General features: G+C 35.7%; 1 protein-coding gene across 1 annotated transcript in view; it reads right to left on the bottom strand.

The window, feature by feature from the left end:
* Positions 1-18202, bottom strand: part of cacna1eb (calcium channel, voltage-dependent, R type, alpha 1E subunit b) — a 411785-nt gene that overhangs the window by 44374 nt on the left and 349209 nt on the right. Inside the window, 11 exon segments of the mRNA XM_051122724.1 lie at positions 418-535; positions 1015-1084; positions 3141-3272; positions 4008-4120; positions 4634-4746; positions 10444-10653; positions 10918-10998; positions 11672-11725; positions 14601-14716; positions 16308-16411; positions 16937-17127. Of these exon segments, the coding sequence (XP_050978681.1) occupies positions 418-535; positions 1015-1084; positions 3141-3272; positions 4008-4120; positions 4634-4746; positions 10444-10653; positions 10918-10998; positions 11672-11725; positions 14601-14716; positions 16308-16411; positions 16937-17127 (1302 nt within the window).

Raw genomic sequence — 18202 nt, 5'->3', positions numbered from 1 at the left:
AATGAAGCAATGTGGCTAACATGTGTAATATGTATATTACACATATAAATATATCTAAATTATCGACTTTTATTTTATGCCAAAAATCATTAGGATATTAAGTAAAGATCATGTTCCGTGAAGATATTTTGTAAATTTCCTAATGTAAACTTTAAAAGCGATTTTCTCAATATTTTTATTTTTTTTGCACCCACAGATTCCAGATTTTCAAATAGATTTTTCAAAATATTGTCCTATAATCCAGACAAACCATACACCAATGGAAAGTTATTTATTCAGCTTTTGGGTGATTTATAAATCCAATTAAAAAAACAAACAAAAAAACTAAACAAAAATGGCCCTTATGACTGGTTTTGTGGTCCATGGTCACATAAAGGTGTTTTAGCACATAAAAACAGTTATTGCAAAAAAGGATACAGTTCCCAAACAAGGTTAAAACAATAAAGTAGATTGAGGACCACATGCCATACTGCACACCTCCTTGTGAGCGTATCCCATTATACATCACCTCATTCCAGTCCTCTCCAGTAAGGATCTATGTTGAAATATATAAATGTTAAAATAATATAAACAGGTAAGACTTGCACACATTTTTCTGCAATCATACTATTATATAATATTAAATAATATCATTTAATTTAGCATAACCATGCACTATATTATGCTGTTTCACACCAGAGCTATTTAGTTTTTTTTGTTTTGTTTCTATTCTTTATTTAACACACATCCACAAAATAGACATTCTTGGATTCAGTCCTCACAAATTTACAACCATTGTGGGTGTAAACCTCAGTCGAATTACAAATGTGTGGTCATGATTTCAGACACAATGAGGGGGTGAGCATGCAAAATAAAATGGCTTTAATTCATACTATTTATAATGTAGACATTCTCACTAAAAGCGTAAAAGCTTTGCTGCTAATTAAGTTATGAGGTGAGTATACGCTTAATGATTCAAAAGTATTTGCTATGTTTATGCCCATTAAATGACAGCAGAGAATATAGTGATCTTGCCTGAAAGACGGTCATGATGGCAGCCGGAAATGTGTCAAAATTAGTAGGAGTGTAATCTTCAAAGATGAACCTGTGGAAGAGAGACAACCGTTTCAACAGCTTTAGCTAAAATTACATTTGTGTTTGTCATTTTATCCTTGTTAGCATCCACACTGATCCATTTGACTGCAAAATGCAGCCATTTGTTATTGCTTGAAGCACAAACCCACTGCTCTTGTGAGCCAGTGGAGACGATTTTACTTTGCAGCTATGCTGTTTTACTAGTGAGCTATTGAGCGGGTCAGAATGTAGCTTATATAAATCTCTCACAATATGTCATGCAGCATCAGTGTCTTTGCTGTTTCTGGCAGCTCCAATGGTGCACTGATGAGAAGTGTGTGAGTGGAGAGAATGTCCACATAACTGAGATGATGTGGGTGGGAAACAAAAGTGTGCACTTCTCCATTGACAGAAGCATGCTGCTTGTATTGCCGTATAAGATGATGTCTTATGCATGCGGTGCGGTGCGCTTATAATACGTTTTGTGAAAGAAATCTTACTCTATTTTTATTTTCCTGTAAATGTAAATATTTGTCTATTACAGCACAGTTGCTTAAAGTATGATTTGCAACCCATAGCCAGGGGTCCGCAGAATAATGTTAGTGCCCTATGCGGACAGAATTGCAGAATGCATTCTCTGAAAAATGTAATTAATGTGGAATGTCACGGAATTTGGCAAATCTTGAATGAATACGTCAAAAGCAGGACTGTACACTACCGTCTACAAAAAAACATATTTAAATATGAAGTCTACATGTCTTCATAACACATTGACCAGTTTGAAGTTTAACTTGAATATATTGTGACAGATGTATTACTACTGTACAGTAAAATGAACTTTATACAAATAATGCAATTATTAAAGCTTTTTTTAAAATCACATTTTCATCCCATTTTAATTTACAGTAATTCTTCTATTGTGAAGCACTTTGTTTGTGAAAAAAAAAACAAATACATTTTTACATTTACAATCAATTTTCAAGCTTAAACTGGCGTAGTAACACTTTAGTATAGGGACCAATTCTCACAATTAACTAGTTGCTTTTTTCGCATGCCTATTCATATCAAATTGGCTATATATTAGTACTTATAAAGCACATATTCTGCATGAACTTATTCTACATCCCTTATCCTACCCAGTACCTACACTCTTAAAAATAAAGGTGTTTTAAATGGTTCTTCACAGCGATGCCATAGAAGAACCATTTTTGGTTCCACAAAGAACCATTCAGTCAAAGGTTCTTTAAAAAGCCATCACTTTCTTACCTTTTTATAACCTTTCACCACAAAGAACCTTTTGAGAAACAGAAAGGTTCTTCAGATGTTAAAGGTTCTTTATGGAACCATTTAGACAAAAAAGGTTCTTCTATGGCATCGTGAAGCACCTTTATTTTTAAGAATGTAAACTTAACAACTACCTTAGTAACTACTAATAAGCAGCAAATCAGTAGTTTATTCAGGTAAAAGTCATAGTTAATGGTTTGTTAATAGCAAGAAGTTTACCTTAAAATAAAGTGTTACCAATATGGTCCTATTATTTAAAAAAAAAAAAAAGTAACACTTTAGGGACAAGTTCTCACTATTAACTGCTTGCTAATTAGCATGCCTATTATAAACATATTTGTTGTTCATTAAACCATTAAACTGCATAACTTGCTCGATTTCTATTAATTACAACCATTTAATTTAATCATTAAATCTGAATTCAGAAAAATGAAAACAGAAGGTCCACTGGCATCTATAATAAAGAGGGGTCCTTGGATAAAAAGTGAGAACCCCTGCTTTATAGTGCACTACACAAAACTAATTTCAAGTGTGTGGAAAGTGTTCTTCATCATGCATTGAATAAGCTCAGCTGAAGTTATGTAATCGATTAGTTAACAGACACACACACAGTAGGTGAGTTAGAGTGAGTAAGTTGGTCTTTAGGCTTCATTTAAATTCATTTTTTTCAAAATCTTTTGAATTGTATTTTAATAAATTGATGTAACATTTTGTTTTCACATTTGTGTACAGTATATCTTTATGTTTGTCTGTGAGAATGACCAAGCAAAATCAGCGCTCTCATACCAGATTAATGTTCTCACCTTCCACCAAACAGCTGCATGCCAAGTAAAGCGAAGACTACGATAAACAGGAAGAGGAGGAAGAGCAAACTGATGATTGACTTCATGGAGCTCATGAGGGAAACCACCAAGTTCCTTAAGGATGACCAGTACCTGATCAAACATACAAAATATCACACGTTTCTTTACATTGCCATTATTTGTCCATACAGTACGATACCTTTAAAGTGCCTCACAAGATTCTCACAAGAGCCTGATTGTTTGAACACAATTACATGTGAAAATAAATATGCCTGACACTAACTGTCCTGTATAATACAGAATTGTCCCATATTAAAATGTATAAAAATAAATCTGTTGTATATTTTAGCATTTTAAAGACACTTTTAATGACAATCGTGTCCGAGTATGCATGCTTACTTAAAAATAAAACTAATTCAATCAAATAAACCATGAATGCATTTTTAAACGACCTCTGTTGATAAATCAAATTTTTAAAAAAATTATGTGAATATTTTTTTTTTCAAACTGACAAATAAACAGACATATTTAAAACTGTTTACTAAATACAAGCTTAAAAATGAACAACTAATAATGATTAATAAACTTATTGTTGCTTTTCTTTATGCATTTTCTATTGAAGTTAAAAATACCTTTGGGCAGCGATGACTTGACTGGATTTTAACATATGCTTCTCACAGTACCAATTACACTTTTATATTGGTGTTGTAGTTGAGACAGAATGTTGCAAACACTTTATATATGCCTGCTAATGCTTTTATGTAGTTTATTATGAACAACATTTGCATCTGCTGGCAGCTATTATACAAAAAAAAAATCCTTGAAAGAATACTTAGGATATTACTTTGATTAATGTTATAAACTTACTTTGTTATTTTAAAGATTCGCAGCAGACGTAAAGCTCTGAGGACACTGATGCCAAAAGACTCTCCAGGCCTGAAGAATCCCCAAACCACTTCAAAAATACTACCAACAATCACCTGCACGAAACATTATGCTTTGATTAGTGCCAGGAATCATCAGACATATCGGTTAACCCTTGTGTGTCTTTAGGGACATTTTTTTCCCTGTGTTAATGCAAAAAACATACTTTTTGTATGACAAAAATGTTCCATTTGAAACCCATTAAAATGACAATATTTAACCCCAGTGTGATTTAAGAATAAAATCATGCATTCTTTGTTAAGAGAGTTTCATTCTGTTGGCAAGGCACCTAAATTAATATTGTTTCTAATCATTGACAAGTGAGACTATTAAAAAAAAAAAAAAAAACATTAAAAATTGTGAAATTATGTAAACAAACTAGCATTTAAAGGGTTAAAATAAAAATAATTAATTTTTGGTAGTTATGATCAGGACTAATCATAAAAATCGATGTCAGTGACAGACATTTTTGTCCTCTAAGTGTAACATTTTTAAATTGAGCAACAAGGGTTAACTCACAGTAAACATGTACACTAACCTTTAAACATGAACATAAAAGATTCACTTACCCCACAATCAAAGCAGTTAAAGGATGAATGGAAGTAGAGGCGGAAACCAAGGCCATACATCTTCAGAAACATCTCCGCAAGAAAAAGTCCAAGAAACACGAACTCTGCGTAGTCTGAAAACCGTAAAAATCTTTTAAGTGTCAAAAAAGAACTGAAGAAACACTTTCTATAGACTGGGTTTTTGAACACCGTGTCTATTCAGAAAGTGAGCACCAAAACTAAATTGCTACCATTAAAATCAATGAATCTCCTCATCCCCCATTTACAGTGATGGTTCGGTGGGTTGCTAGATGCACAACAAAAATTAGTTTAGTCATATACATATTTAGACTAAAGTTTTTGGCCTTAGGTACATCCCTACTTGTTCGTGAAAATTCATGAAATTCATGAAAATTAAACATGGTGACAACTCTGACAAATGTCTCTGCTTGTCTTTGGAATAAAAATGCAAGGACACTTTGACAGCTTAAGTAAGCTTTCATGACAACACAACCTGCCTTGGGCTATAGAGTGCTGGATGTCCTGTTGTGCCGCATGGAGTAATTTCAGCAACTCTTAGACCTGCAGGGACCATTAAGTGAATGTCCGTCATCAATACACAGAACGTTTCTGACATGTGGAGCAGGCAGTGGGGCATTTTTCTGTCTGACAGGCCTATTTTTGTGTTGTCGTTTTATTAGCAGCAGTTTCACTGGAGAACATAATGTTGCCCTGAAGTGGTTCTGTTAGTTGCAGCAAGTCTCCTAATAAAATGTGCTTTTCAGAGATGCAAACTGTGCTGTGGATATTTTTATCAGACGCAACGTGAAAAAAACGTATAGAAGATGCTTCAAGGAGTTAAGACTGTATGCAGACTTGAGCACTACAGATTAGGGGTCACCAATGGAGGGCCACCAAGGAGCAGAGTTTAAGGAATAGTTCACCCCAAAATAAAAATTACCCCATGAATTACTCACCCACAAGCCATCCTAGGTGTATATGACTTTCTTCTTTCAGACAAATACTATCAGAGTTATATTAAAGAATGTCCTGGCTCTTCCAGGCTTTATAATGGCAGTACATGGCTTTTAGATTTTGAAGTCAAATTAAGGACATTCATCCATCATAAAAAGTGCTCCAGGGGGTTAATAAAGGCCTTCTGAAGTGAATTGATGTGTTTGTGTAAGAAAAAGATGTTGCTCCAGTGAAAATATGCTAGTCTCCAACCACCAACATTTTTCTTTACAAATCTACATTTTGCACTTCTAATTCGTGACTGGTGTTTCGTTTTGCTCTCCTCTTTGCGCTTCCATGTTCACCATCTGAGCTTACGCTAACGCTAACGCTAATCCTAACCCTAACCCTACGTCATCAGCTGGATTGCCACTCTCTCGTGAACGTGTGACAGTAAGCTGAAGCTAGAGATTACGGTTTACACAAACACATCCGTTTACTTAAGAAGGCCTTTATAAAACTAAAATTAAATGAACTAAGCTAATGGTCTTAATTAGTTGTGTTAAATAAGTTAGACATGTAAAATGTGCAGAGCTGGGGTCCCCCAAGGACTGGAATTGAGAACCACTGCACTAGCGTACACATACAAAAATGAAGTATACTTTAGGCTTTAGTGTTAAAACCTGTTCCTGAAGGTAAATGTCCTGCAGAGTTTAGCTCCAACCCTAATTAAATCAAGGACTAATCAGACTCAATAGAAACTTCTAGACAAATGTGTTGGAGCTGGGTTGAGATCAAATCTGTAGGATGTTGGCCCTCCAGGAGCAGGATTGGACACCCCTGCACTGAACAGTGCTCATTATTTCTTCCTGAGTAACAGATTGTGCTCTAGTTGTCTATGCCATGTGCTGTTAGACTTGCATTAGACAAGCCCTGAGGCTGTTGAATTCTCCACAAAGCCCAATTTCATGCAATGACTATGATTATTAAATTGAATGGTACTGGACAAATGCAGCGTTGTCGAAACCTGTTCCTGAAGGGCCACTGTCCTACAAAGTTCAGCTCCAAGCCTAATTAAACTCACCTCAACCAAATAATTAATGACTAATAAGACTCACTGGAAACTTCTATACAAGTGTGTTGGAGATAGGTTGAGTCCCTGCTCATCTCAACGCCGTCTGGAGTGAGAGCTTTAAAGGGTTTAAAGGGTTTAAGGGTGTACGGCAGTGATTCTCAAACCTGGTCCTGGGGGCCTGGTGCTCTGCATATTCTCCCTTATTTAATACACATCATCAGATCATCGGCTCATTAGGAGACAGATACATGAATTGAACTAACGAGCTGATGATCTCAATCAGATGTGTTAAATAAGGAAGACATGCAAAGCAGCGGGCCCCCAGGACCAGGACTGAGAACCACTGGTGTAAGGGACCAAGCAACTGTTTCTTGAAGTGCCCTTCTGTGTCATCATCCCACGCCCATACAGAAGTATATCCTGTTTGTAGTGCACCAAATATCTGCAGGACTTTGGTCCTCCAAGAGCAGAATTGGACACCCCTGTCCTAAGGGCAAACGCTATCTCTAAACACTGCGTATTCTTTCTGGGTGACAGATGATGTTCCAGTTACATATGCCATAGGCTGTTTGCCTTGCATTAAACAAACCCTGAGGCTGTCCACTGATGATCTTCTGAACTCTCCACAAAGCCCAACTTCAAGCAATGATTATGATTAGTAAATTGAATGGTATTGCTCCAATGCAGGGCTGTCCAAACCTGTTCCTGAAGGGTCACTGTTCTATGGATTTTAGCTCCAACCCTAATTAAAAACACATGAACCACCTAGTCAAGGACTAACCAGACTCAATAAAAACTTCTAGACAAGTGTGTCCAAGCTAAAATCTGCAAAACTTTGGCCCCTTCACAAACAGGATTGGACACTCCTGCACTAAACATTGATCATTCTTTCTTTCTGGGTAACAGATTGTGCTCTAGTTGTCTATGCCATGGGCTGTTTGACTTGCATTAGACAAGCCCTGAGGCTGTTGACTGATGATCTGAATTCTCCACAAATCCAATTTCAAGCAATGAATAGATTAGTAAATTGAATGGTATTGGTCCAATGCAGCATTGTCAAAACCTGTTCCTGAAGGGCCACTGTCCTACAAAGTTCAGCTCCAACCCTAATTAAACACACCTCAACCAAATAATCAATGACTAATCAGACTCACTGGAAATTTCTAGACAAGTGTGTTGGAGCTGGGTTGAGATAGTCCCTGCATTCCATTTGGAAGGGCTCATATCTACACCCTAATCCTTTCAAAGGGATTACCCTCTGGAGTGAGAGTTTTAAAGGGGTGAAGGGTGTAGGGGACCAAACAACTGTTTCTTGAAGTGCCCTTCTGCGTCATCATCCTGTGCCCATATGGAGGTGCAGCCATCATGGCGTTTTGAGTACTTCGGTTTGGAACGACCCTTCAATATGGCAGCAATGATTGTTTTCACTGTAGGACAATATATCCTGTTTGGAAAGCACCAGAAATCTGCAGGATGTTGGTTCTCCAGGAGCAGGATTGGATACCTGTGCTCTAGGGGCAAACGCTATCTCTAAACACTGAGTATTGTTTCTTTCTGGGTAACAGATGGTGTTCCAGTTACATATGCCATGGGCTGTTTGCCTTGCATTAGACAAACCCTGAGGCTGTTTACTGATGATCTTCTGATCTCTCCACATAGCCCAACTTCAAGCAAAGATTATGATTAGTAAATTGAACGGTATTGGTCCAGTGGAAGGGTGTCGAAACCTGTAGGCCATTGTCCTACAGAGTTTAGCTCCAACCCTAACTAAACCCACTTGAACCAACTAATCAAAGACTAATCAGATTCACTAGAAACTTCTTGACAAGTGTTGGGCTGAGGTAAAATCTGCAGGACGTTGGCCCTCCAAGAGCAGGATTGTCTCTAAACACTGTAGGTTCTTTTCGTTCTGGGTAACAGATGGTGCTCTAGTTGCATATACCATGGGCTGTTTTACTTGCATTAGACAACTGATGATCTGAACTCTCAACAAAGCCTGATTTAACACAATGATAATGATTAGTAAATGAGATGATATTGGAGTAATGCAGGGGTGGCAAAACGTATTCCTGGAGGGCTACAGTCCTAACTCCTAATTAAACATCTGAAACAGCTAATCCTGGTCTTCAGACTCACTAAAAACTTCCAGGCAAGTATGTTGGAGCTCTGCAGGATATTGACCTTCCAGGAGCAGGGTTGGACACCCAGGTCTAATGTATCTGGTAAAATGCAACCATAAAAACCCCCAAGACGGTAACAGAAACAGTCAGAAATGTTTTATACACCTTGGCTTTGGTTTTCTCCAGGTATTCCAGTTTCCTTCACAGTTCAAAGACATGTGGTTCTGGTTAATTTGAGATGTTAGAATTGCCTGTAGGTGTGAGTGAGAGTGTGAATGTGTGAGTACGCTTTAGTTCCAAGGTGTTTTCCATGTTAAGATTGGCTTCAGGACTCCCCTGTGACCCTGCAAAAAGTAAAGTATAATGTATACAGCCATAGCAGTGTTTTGGAGAGGACAAGTGTCTTTCAGGCAGGATGAGGCAGGGAAGGAGTGTGTGTATATGGGTGAGGAGTATGGAGATGATCAGTTTAGGTAGCCTTCTTATCTCCTCTCCTATTGTAGAGGGAACAGATACAGTCTTTCAAGATTTTTGTAGTTTCTTTGGGCACAGAGTGAACGTCTTAGACTTTGGAAGGGCTGGATCTGCTGATGTGTTGTGCAGTCTATGACTATGGTTCACAGAGGAACAGTTGTTGAACAGTACAACAGATTCTTCCCATGACACATCTATAGAGGTTTGTGAGGATGAGTGTGCCTTAAGTCAGCCTTTTTGAGTCTCCTGAGGAAGTTCAGTCCATGTTGGTGCTTTTTTACCAAAACCTAGGTGGTCTGGGTAGAAAATAGAGATGTGTTGATGGAATTTAGAAAATCTTTCTGCTGACTGTTGTGACTAAAGTCACCTGCTATAATAAAAATTACCTCTAGCAGACTCAAAATTTACAGCACTAATTGGTGGCAACTCTCACAGTTGCCCTGTTTTTTTTTTTTTTTTTTTTTTGTTTGTTTTTTTGCACAGACCATCTTTATATTCCTCTTTATCATCTCATTTCCTCTCTTTTTTTCTTCATCCTCCAAAAACACAGGCACATCTTTCTCAGTTTTTGTCATTTGTCATTTCATTAGCACTATTCATCAGTTAAATCAAAATGTTTTAAGGAGGACATCAAAGACAGGAAGTGTTAGGGGTGATCTGGATTGGAAAACATGACAGCCAATGTTAACTTACTCAGCAGGGAGAGAGCTTGATAGTGCTAAATATTCTGCTGATTCAGAGCAGTGGACAGCTGCTATGACAGTGTTTGTACACCCAAATTTGCTGGACTCACACACACACACTCAGCCAGACAATTTCAAAGGTCCAAATGGGAACAAGGTTAACCTGTTATGAATAGACAAATCAGGGATGTTGTCATGCAACCATGTTTCAGTAAAAAGGAGCATTTGAAGTTGCATACCTGCTCAACCAGTTTTGGGGTAATCCAGCCCATTTACAAACCAAGTTGATACACAATTTCAGATTGGAGCCGTAAAGCTGTATACGTGTCAATAAATATACACCATTTGCCATTAAAGGTCATAACATTAATGGAGTAAAAAACAAAAAATGTAAATTAGCATTTTTGTATAGCTCAGGAGTAGCCACTGTGTCCATGCATGCTTAACACTTACCAGATGTTTATACATGATTTGAATTATTATGATGATTATTATTAGTAGTATTGAGGGAAATGAGATACTTACACTGAATAACAGTGAGCCATTCCGGTTGGTTGTGATGAACGATGGAAACACAGATGGTGTTGAGCGCCACCAGACTGAGGACTATCCAATAGAAGCTGTCAGTTTTAACCATGCGCCGAATAGATATTCGCAACATGCGTTCCTTGCGCCGCAAGTAAGCAGCGGGCCCTCGCCTTGCCGTCCGTATACCAACTCTTGGTCGGGGGCCACCTGACACCAAAAAAATCCATAATCTCACAGAATGTCTTTTGAAATATAACAATTGTTAGTCAGCTGTGGCATTTCAAAAGCCTGAAAAATTGACATGAATTTATAGAACATGTGTTGACAGTGGTTGTTTCCTTCCTTTCAGACAAATTGTTAAGATGACACATTTTGAATTGTATCTCAAACATAACAAAAGATTACACAGTGTAAACCAGTCAAGTCTTAATGTGGGTAAAAACAAAGAGACGGCATTTATGTTTTACTCACCAACGGTAGAGATTTCAGAATATTTCTCTTCCCCTGGTCCTCGACGCCTTGCATTTTTCTTGCTGGTGGCCCGTTTCAAAACTAAAAATGAAAAAAGTGAAACAGAACCATGTTTGGCATCATGGGTCTTATTATAAAGGTGTAGTTAGAAGAATATACTATAGAACTTTTATTAAAAAAAAAAAAAATTAAGTTATATAAATGTTAGGACAGAATCTTTTTTAATTAATTTTTATGGAATGTTCTTATAACTTTATTAATACTTGATATATGTTCTCATAATGTTGAGAGAAAATGTTCCGTGATCAACATTCAGTGTCTTTATGAGGTTATTTATACTTCAACGTTCTAAGAAAGTTTTTTGTAACCTTTAAAATAACGTTCTAATCATGACAAGAACTGGATATTGTGATGATCTTAGAAAAAAAAATTAAATAATGTTATATTTTGGTATATTTTGGACACTTTAATGTGTTAGAAACATTTCAAAACATTATTCCCACAACATTGTAATAACCTCTGTTTATTACTTGTGGAGTCTCCAAATTACAAATATTTATTTATAACCATTGAAATTACTTCTGAAAATAGTTACTATATATTTATTTGCCAGTTGCATTTTAGTAAGTGATAAATGATTAAGATTACCAATACAAACTTTATTAAGATAAAAACTGGTTTAAAAACTAAACTCTCCATAATTGAGACAATGCATTTATGCATGTGCAGCTCTCTTATAAAATGAAATTCATACCGTCTAATGCTGATCTCCCAGAATTCTTGTTTTCTTCTGCAAGCATTACTTCCTCTTTAAAAGAGAGAGTAAAAAAACAGAGAGAGGAGAGAGAGAGAATATGTATATAATATATTAACAATGAAGTAATGTAATTAACGCAGCATTAATTAAATCAGTTATCGGTTTACTCAGTTTGGTTTGTGAAAAAAAGGCAATTTGTAGGCCTCTTAAAAGTGATCTGCTGTACTGTAGAAGCATCAACTATTCTGAGCACAGACAGGCACATATACAAACACTCCAGTCAGTGAGTCAGTGTCACCTTTCCGTTGACCCTTCACTGCGTGGGAGAATGAGCAGCTTCACGCACTCATGTTCACCTGAATGTTGTGTTCAGGTGGTGGGTGGCAGGGTGAAATGTGAAAAGAGTAGTGTAGGTGTAGTACACAATCAGAGCACAGTCTGTCACTGAACCTGGGTAAAGACAGTGAAACTTCGCTAGCCTGGCTGAAATTACTGAGCCAAAAAAATGATTTCAAAAAGCAAAAGAAATACAAATAAAATACAAAAAAATTGCATTTTAAATGTACTGACAACATTTTGGCATCACAGCAGTCAAAGTTTGAGCATTCAGCCACATCCAGCATCACAAATCAAGAGGTTTTTAAGTGTTTCTGCTACCTCCTGTCACATATATAAGGCATTACGTCAGCAGATATTACTGCATCAATGGCCTATAAAAAATTACTTGATTTCTTTCCTCTGCTCTCAAATACTTTTTTACCTCCTCTAAACCAACTCATCCACCCTTCTCTGTTAACGTATCATGAGTTCATTAGTGACTAGTAAAAGCAGCCTGCAATTTTTTTAAGGTATTCCAATTAACCAAATTATTTTAAGGAGTAGTTCACCCAAAAATGAACTTTCTTAAAATGTGCTCACCCTCGGGCCATCCAAGATGATGAGTTTTTTCATAAAATTTGCAGAAATGTGTCATTCCATCACTTGCTCACCAACGGATCCTCTGCAGTGAATGGGTGGCGTCAGAATGAGAGTCCAAACAGCTGATAAAAACATCACAATAATCCACACCACTCCAGTCCATCAGTTAACAACTTGTGAAGCCAAAAGCTGTTTGTTTGTAAGAAACAAATCCATTATTAGGATGTTTTTAACATAATTAAAAATAACGCTTCCTCCAGTGAAAAAGTTCATCTACTCTTGTCTCTCACTTCAAAATCCAAATTTGTTTAGAACCGTTTTGACTGTTTTGGCTTGTAAACGGTGCCTGATTTGTGCAGATTTCTCTCCCGATTCAGACCAGATTACTTTTATTTTTTTATTTTTTTAACAAAGAAAGCATTATTATGGATTATGGATTTTAGCCTGAAAAACAGTTTGAAAAACAACTTAAAGGAAAAGTCCACTTCCACAACAAAAACTGACAGATAATGAACTCCACCCCTTGTCATCCAAGATGTTCATATTTTTTCTTTCTTCAGCCGTAAATAAATTATGTTTTTTGAGGAAAACATTTCAAGATTTTTCTCCATATAATGGACTGATATGGTGCCCCGATTTTGAAATTCCAAAATGCAGTTTAAGGGTCTTATCTAGCGAAACCATTGGTTATTTTCATTTTAAAAAATACAATTGGAAATACTTTTTAATCTCAAACGCTCGTCTTGTCTTGCTCTCCTTGAACTCTGTGTGTTCCAGTTCATGACAGTTAGGGTATGTCGAAAAACTCCCATCTCATGTTCTCCCTCAACTTCAAAATCGTCTTATATCACTGTTTTACCTTTTTTGTTAAGGGTGTTTGGTCTTCTTTGCATGTTCACTTTGCAAAGACCGTGTCGGTACTTCTGCAGCGATGTAGGATGATTTTGAAATGATTTTTGAAGTTGAGGGAGAAAATACGATTGGAGTTTTTTGACATACACTAACTGTCTTGAGCCAGAATACACAGAGTTCAGGTTCAGCAAGACAAGACGAGCGTTTGACATTAAAAAGTATATAAACTGTATTATTTTTATGAAAATAAACGATTGTTTCGCTAGATAAGACCCTTCTTAATTGGCTGGGATCATTTACAACTGCATTTGGGATTGTTTGAAGCCACATTTAAACTGCATTTTGGAAGTTTAAACTCAGGGCACCATATCAGTCCATTATATGGAGAAAAATCCTGAAATGTTTCTCTCAAAAAAAAAAAAAAAAAAAAAAAAAAAAAAATCTTTATGGCTGAAGAAAGAAAGACATGAACATCTTGGATGACAAGGGGGTGAGTACATTATCTGTAAATTGTTGTTCTGGAAGTGGACTTCTCCTTTAATGATGGATTTGTTTCCTACAAATCTGTAGCTTTTGTCTTCTCAAGACGTAAACTGATGGACTGGAGTGGTGTGGATTACTTGTGGATTATTGTGATGTTTTTATCAGCTGTTTGGACTCTCATTCTGACGGCACCCATTCACTGTAGAGGATCCATTGGTGAGACAGGGATGGACTGACACATTTCTCCAAATCTGATGAAGAAACAAATTCATCTACATCTTGGATGGCCCAAGGGTGTGTAAACTTTCAGCAAATTTTCATTTTTTGGTGAACACCCTCCTTTAAAAGTATCAGTGTTTTAACCCATTCAACACCAGAAATTGCGGTCAGAAATTGCAGATAACATGTATGGTAAACATGCATACTACATGCTAAAACAAGATAACATGACATGCAAACATGAATTATTACACAAAACTGATTAACATGAATGACACAAGAATCAATGCAAACACTAGAATGCATACATCCTGACATCATTACAAACCCCAAATACGTCTATGAACAAATGCACTTTTTGACAGAACTGTAAAAATGTCAAATCTGAACACAAGCAGCATAACCAGTAATATTTTTTCATTTAAATGAATACATGCTTCTGACTTGTCAGTACCTGCTCTGTCTATCCAGGCCCGGTACCCATTGAGTTCTCTCTCCACCTGTTGCTGGCGTCTGAGCTTCATAAAGGCACGTCTGTTCTCCACCCTCTCTCTCTCTTTAGCAAATTCCCTAGAGAAGGATTTAGGAAATGACACGTACACACATTCACAAAAGAAATCAACAAAATGATCCATAGAATGGACATCATTTAAGTGCTTTTTAGGTTTTGACCTTTTACAACCTGTAGACCAAGAAACACTGTGGAGGCAAGAGCAGCTACAGTAATCAATCCCTAGTGAACCAATCATCCAGAGAGTGTGCTTTCAGCCACCCACGACCGCACGCTCAACACAAGGCAATAATTCTCTCATTCAGTGAATTTTCAGTACATCGTCAAAATAAGTATTAGTTTTTACAAATCAAACCTTGAAATTATTGGATTAACATAAGAATAAGGATTAGTTGAAAAATCTTTACATGTTTTTCCTTGCAATTACAATAAATGGGAACTGGAGCCTTTAAGCTTTACAAAAAGATGGAAAAGCACCCTACAAATGTCTTAAAAGTAAAATCAGGGTTTCTGAAGACAAGACTTTTATGGTTTTAGACACAGTTAACTATACTAACCCTGCTTTCAACAGATCTATTTGCCTTTTGATTAATTTTGAGTAATTAACTAAAAAAAAAGCTTAACCAGAATATGGACTATAATAAGAATAATAACTTTTATGCTACCTTCTGATGCAAAAAAAAAAAAAAAAAAAAAAAAAGGTGATGCCTTTCCTCAGTGTTTTGTTTTGTTTTCTAATGCAAAAGTTTCTTAAATCAAGATAAAATTGAGAGCTAAAATTACATAAGATAAGAAATCATGTTTTCTGATCAAAATGCAGTGTTTTTAAACAAGTGTGTGAGCATCTGCAAATGGGCTCAGAAAGAAGTGGAAAAAGTTTGCATGCCCCATTGAGAGACATTTGTTCATGTTTAAAGCAATAACTCGCTTCATTTTATTCACTTTCAGTGGATGTTTAGAAATTTAAAAAAAAAGAAGTTAAAAAAAAAAAAGTCAAAAATAGTGATCAAGATATTATTTTTTTCAGTGTTTGTAACATACAATGACTATGAATTTAGGAATTTCTGCTCCAGTTTATCACCTTTTTTAAGGTCTTAATCTGTGGAAGGGCCAATTAAGACTTTTTAAGACCCACAGAAACTCTGATAATAAAAATACTTTACACAACCTGGGAACTTTTTACAAAGATTCAGAAGTTATAAGACAGACTTTTGTCTTTCTTCACTAGAAATCCTAATATAACTCTCCTTAGATTGCTCATAGTGGAAATAGTGTTGCTGATTGATGGACAAAGAATCGGTTGATCCAGTCCAAAAAAAAATCCATGTAAATAATTCTGATCTGGTTCATGAGTTCACATCACTGTAATTGTTCAAATTTACTTAAATATATTAATATATTAAAAATGAAATATAAATACAATTCCAGAAGTTATGTGAACTACTTTAATAATACATTTTATGGCACTTTCTCCATCCTTTTGATGCTTCAAAACTCCAGTCCCCTCATTTACTGTAAATGCATGGGGAAAATTCTTAATATTATTACAATTTGACTTCCATAGTACAATTTCATGCCAGAAATCTGGATTGTAAGAGTGTGAATAATGATAGAATGCCAATTTTTATAAAATATTTGTGAAATTCTTACCCAGAAAGGACACCCAAAACAAGGTTGAGCACAAAAAATGAGCCAATAATGATGAGAGGAATGAAATACATCCAATTCCACGTGGGTCCCAAAGCATCATTAGTCTGTGGAAAAACAACAGCAATCAATGAATAAAGTAAAGATTTTGTGGAAAGTGATCATTTAAAGATAATTATGGTTCAGTGCTTTGTTAAATACAGTTTGTGGATAGTATAGTTTATGTTCATAACAGTGTATAGTTTAGTAATTATAGTTTGTTAATTATAGTGTCATCATTTATTCACCCTCAAGTTGTTCCAAACCTGTATGAGTTTCTGGTAACACTTTGAAATAGGGAACATTTATTCATTAGTAACTACGATTTTTCCTCAAAATCATTTATCAATAAGTCATAGAAGCAGCTTTGTCTCGTTAAGCGTTAAGGTATTTGATTCAAGACATCATACTGTCATGTTTATATTGAAATCACTGCAGGTTTAATGAATAACTTCATATGCTAGGTCAGTGAAGGTTAGTAACTTTACATGAAAGATGAATGAAGATCAATGAGCATTAATGTAGATATACAGTAAATCCAGTCAGCTGACTATAAAACTGACTTTTTTAATGTTAATGCTGCAGGAACTCACATTGTACAGGACGGCAGTCCATCCCTCCATAGTGATGCACTGAAATACTGTCAGTACTGCAAACAGGATGTTGTCAAACTGAGTGATGCCATCATTGGGCCCAATCCAGCTGCCGCTGCAGGTGTATTTCTCAGGACACTTCCTCACTCCACATGCAAACTCCACCTCAGAAGAGTCCACTGTCTCATTTTCTGAAAGAACAGCAATATGATGCTTTAGTGAGTAAAATACTTATATAACCAATGAAAAGATTGTAAAAACATTGTTACTGTCACTATTTTTAATAAAACAACAGTATCATAATTTTTATCAACATGCGAATGCAGTATATTAGTGTTGCTTGCTTTGTTTGATTTACAGTTCAAAATAAAAATGTTTACATTAAAATCATCCGTTAGAGATCCTCCTCATCAGAAGGGGGCGGTGCCTGCTATGATAGACTTCATTTAGCTTCTCAACTGTAAGGCAGTATCCTAGTGAATCTGTGTCATTAATAGTCCATTCCTTCTGAGGCTTATAGACTAGAATCATCCTCAGCAATAACTGCTTGGATGACCACAAACAGGGAGCAGACTTTGGTAACATTCTGGCAAGGTTCTCTCAATGTCATGAACATTCTTCCAGTAAAGTCAATAGAACATTTGTTCAAAGTCACCTTTTCTCTAATAATGTTCTTAACACATTAGAGCCAAAACATTATTTGGAACTTTTTCAAATTAATTTTTTAATTGGACATCTGTGTAACATTTTTATAAATGTTACTACTTGTTGTGGAATGTTCAGAAAACATTCAAAAGTAACATTCCCATAATGTTTGGAAATGATAGAATGGAATGTTCCATTAACATATATGTAATCAAAAAAAAAAAAAATCCTAAAAAACTGACATTTAGAGAACTTTAAGAACTAATTTTCAGATTACTTAATTGGAATATTAGGACCAAAAAAAAAAGTTTTTAAAACATTAAAAAAAGGGGTATTCAAAGAACATTCAGATATAACGTTTTCATAACCGAATGGGAATGTTAGCACTAAATAAATAAATATTGTTTGGTTAGCATATATATGTTGCTCATGTAACTTTTTTTTAACTTTCCAGTTGGACATTCATCTAACGTTTTTTTTTTTTTTTTAAATGTTACTACTTGTTTGAGAATGTTCAGAAATGTAAACAGATTTTAAAAGTAAAATTCTCATAATTTTTGCAGAATGATAAAATGAAATGTTCCCTTTATGTTTGTATAACAAAAAAAAAACAAAAAAACA

The sequence above is a fragment of the Labeo rohita genome, chromosome 2 (genome assembly GCF_022985175.1).
Source record: "Labeo rohita strain BAU-BD-2019 chromosome 2, IGBB_LRoh.1.0, whole genome shotgun sequence".
NCBI lineage: Eukaryota > Metazoa > Chordata > Actinopteri > Cypriniformes > Cyprinidae > Labeo > Labeo rohita.
Note: the sequence above shows the minus strand (reverse complement) of the source record. Positions and strands in the feature narration are given on the sequence as shown.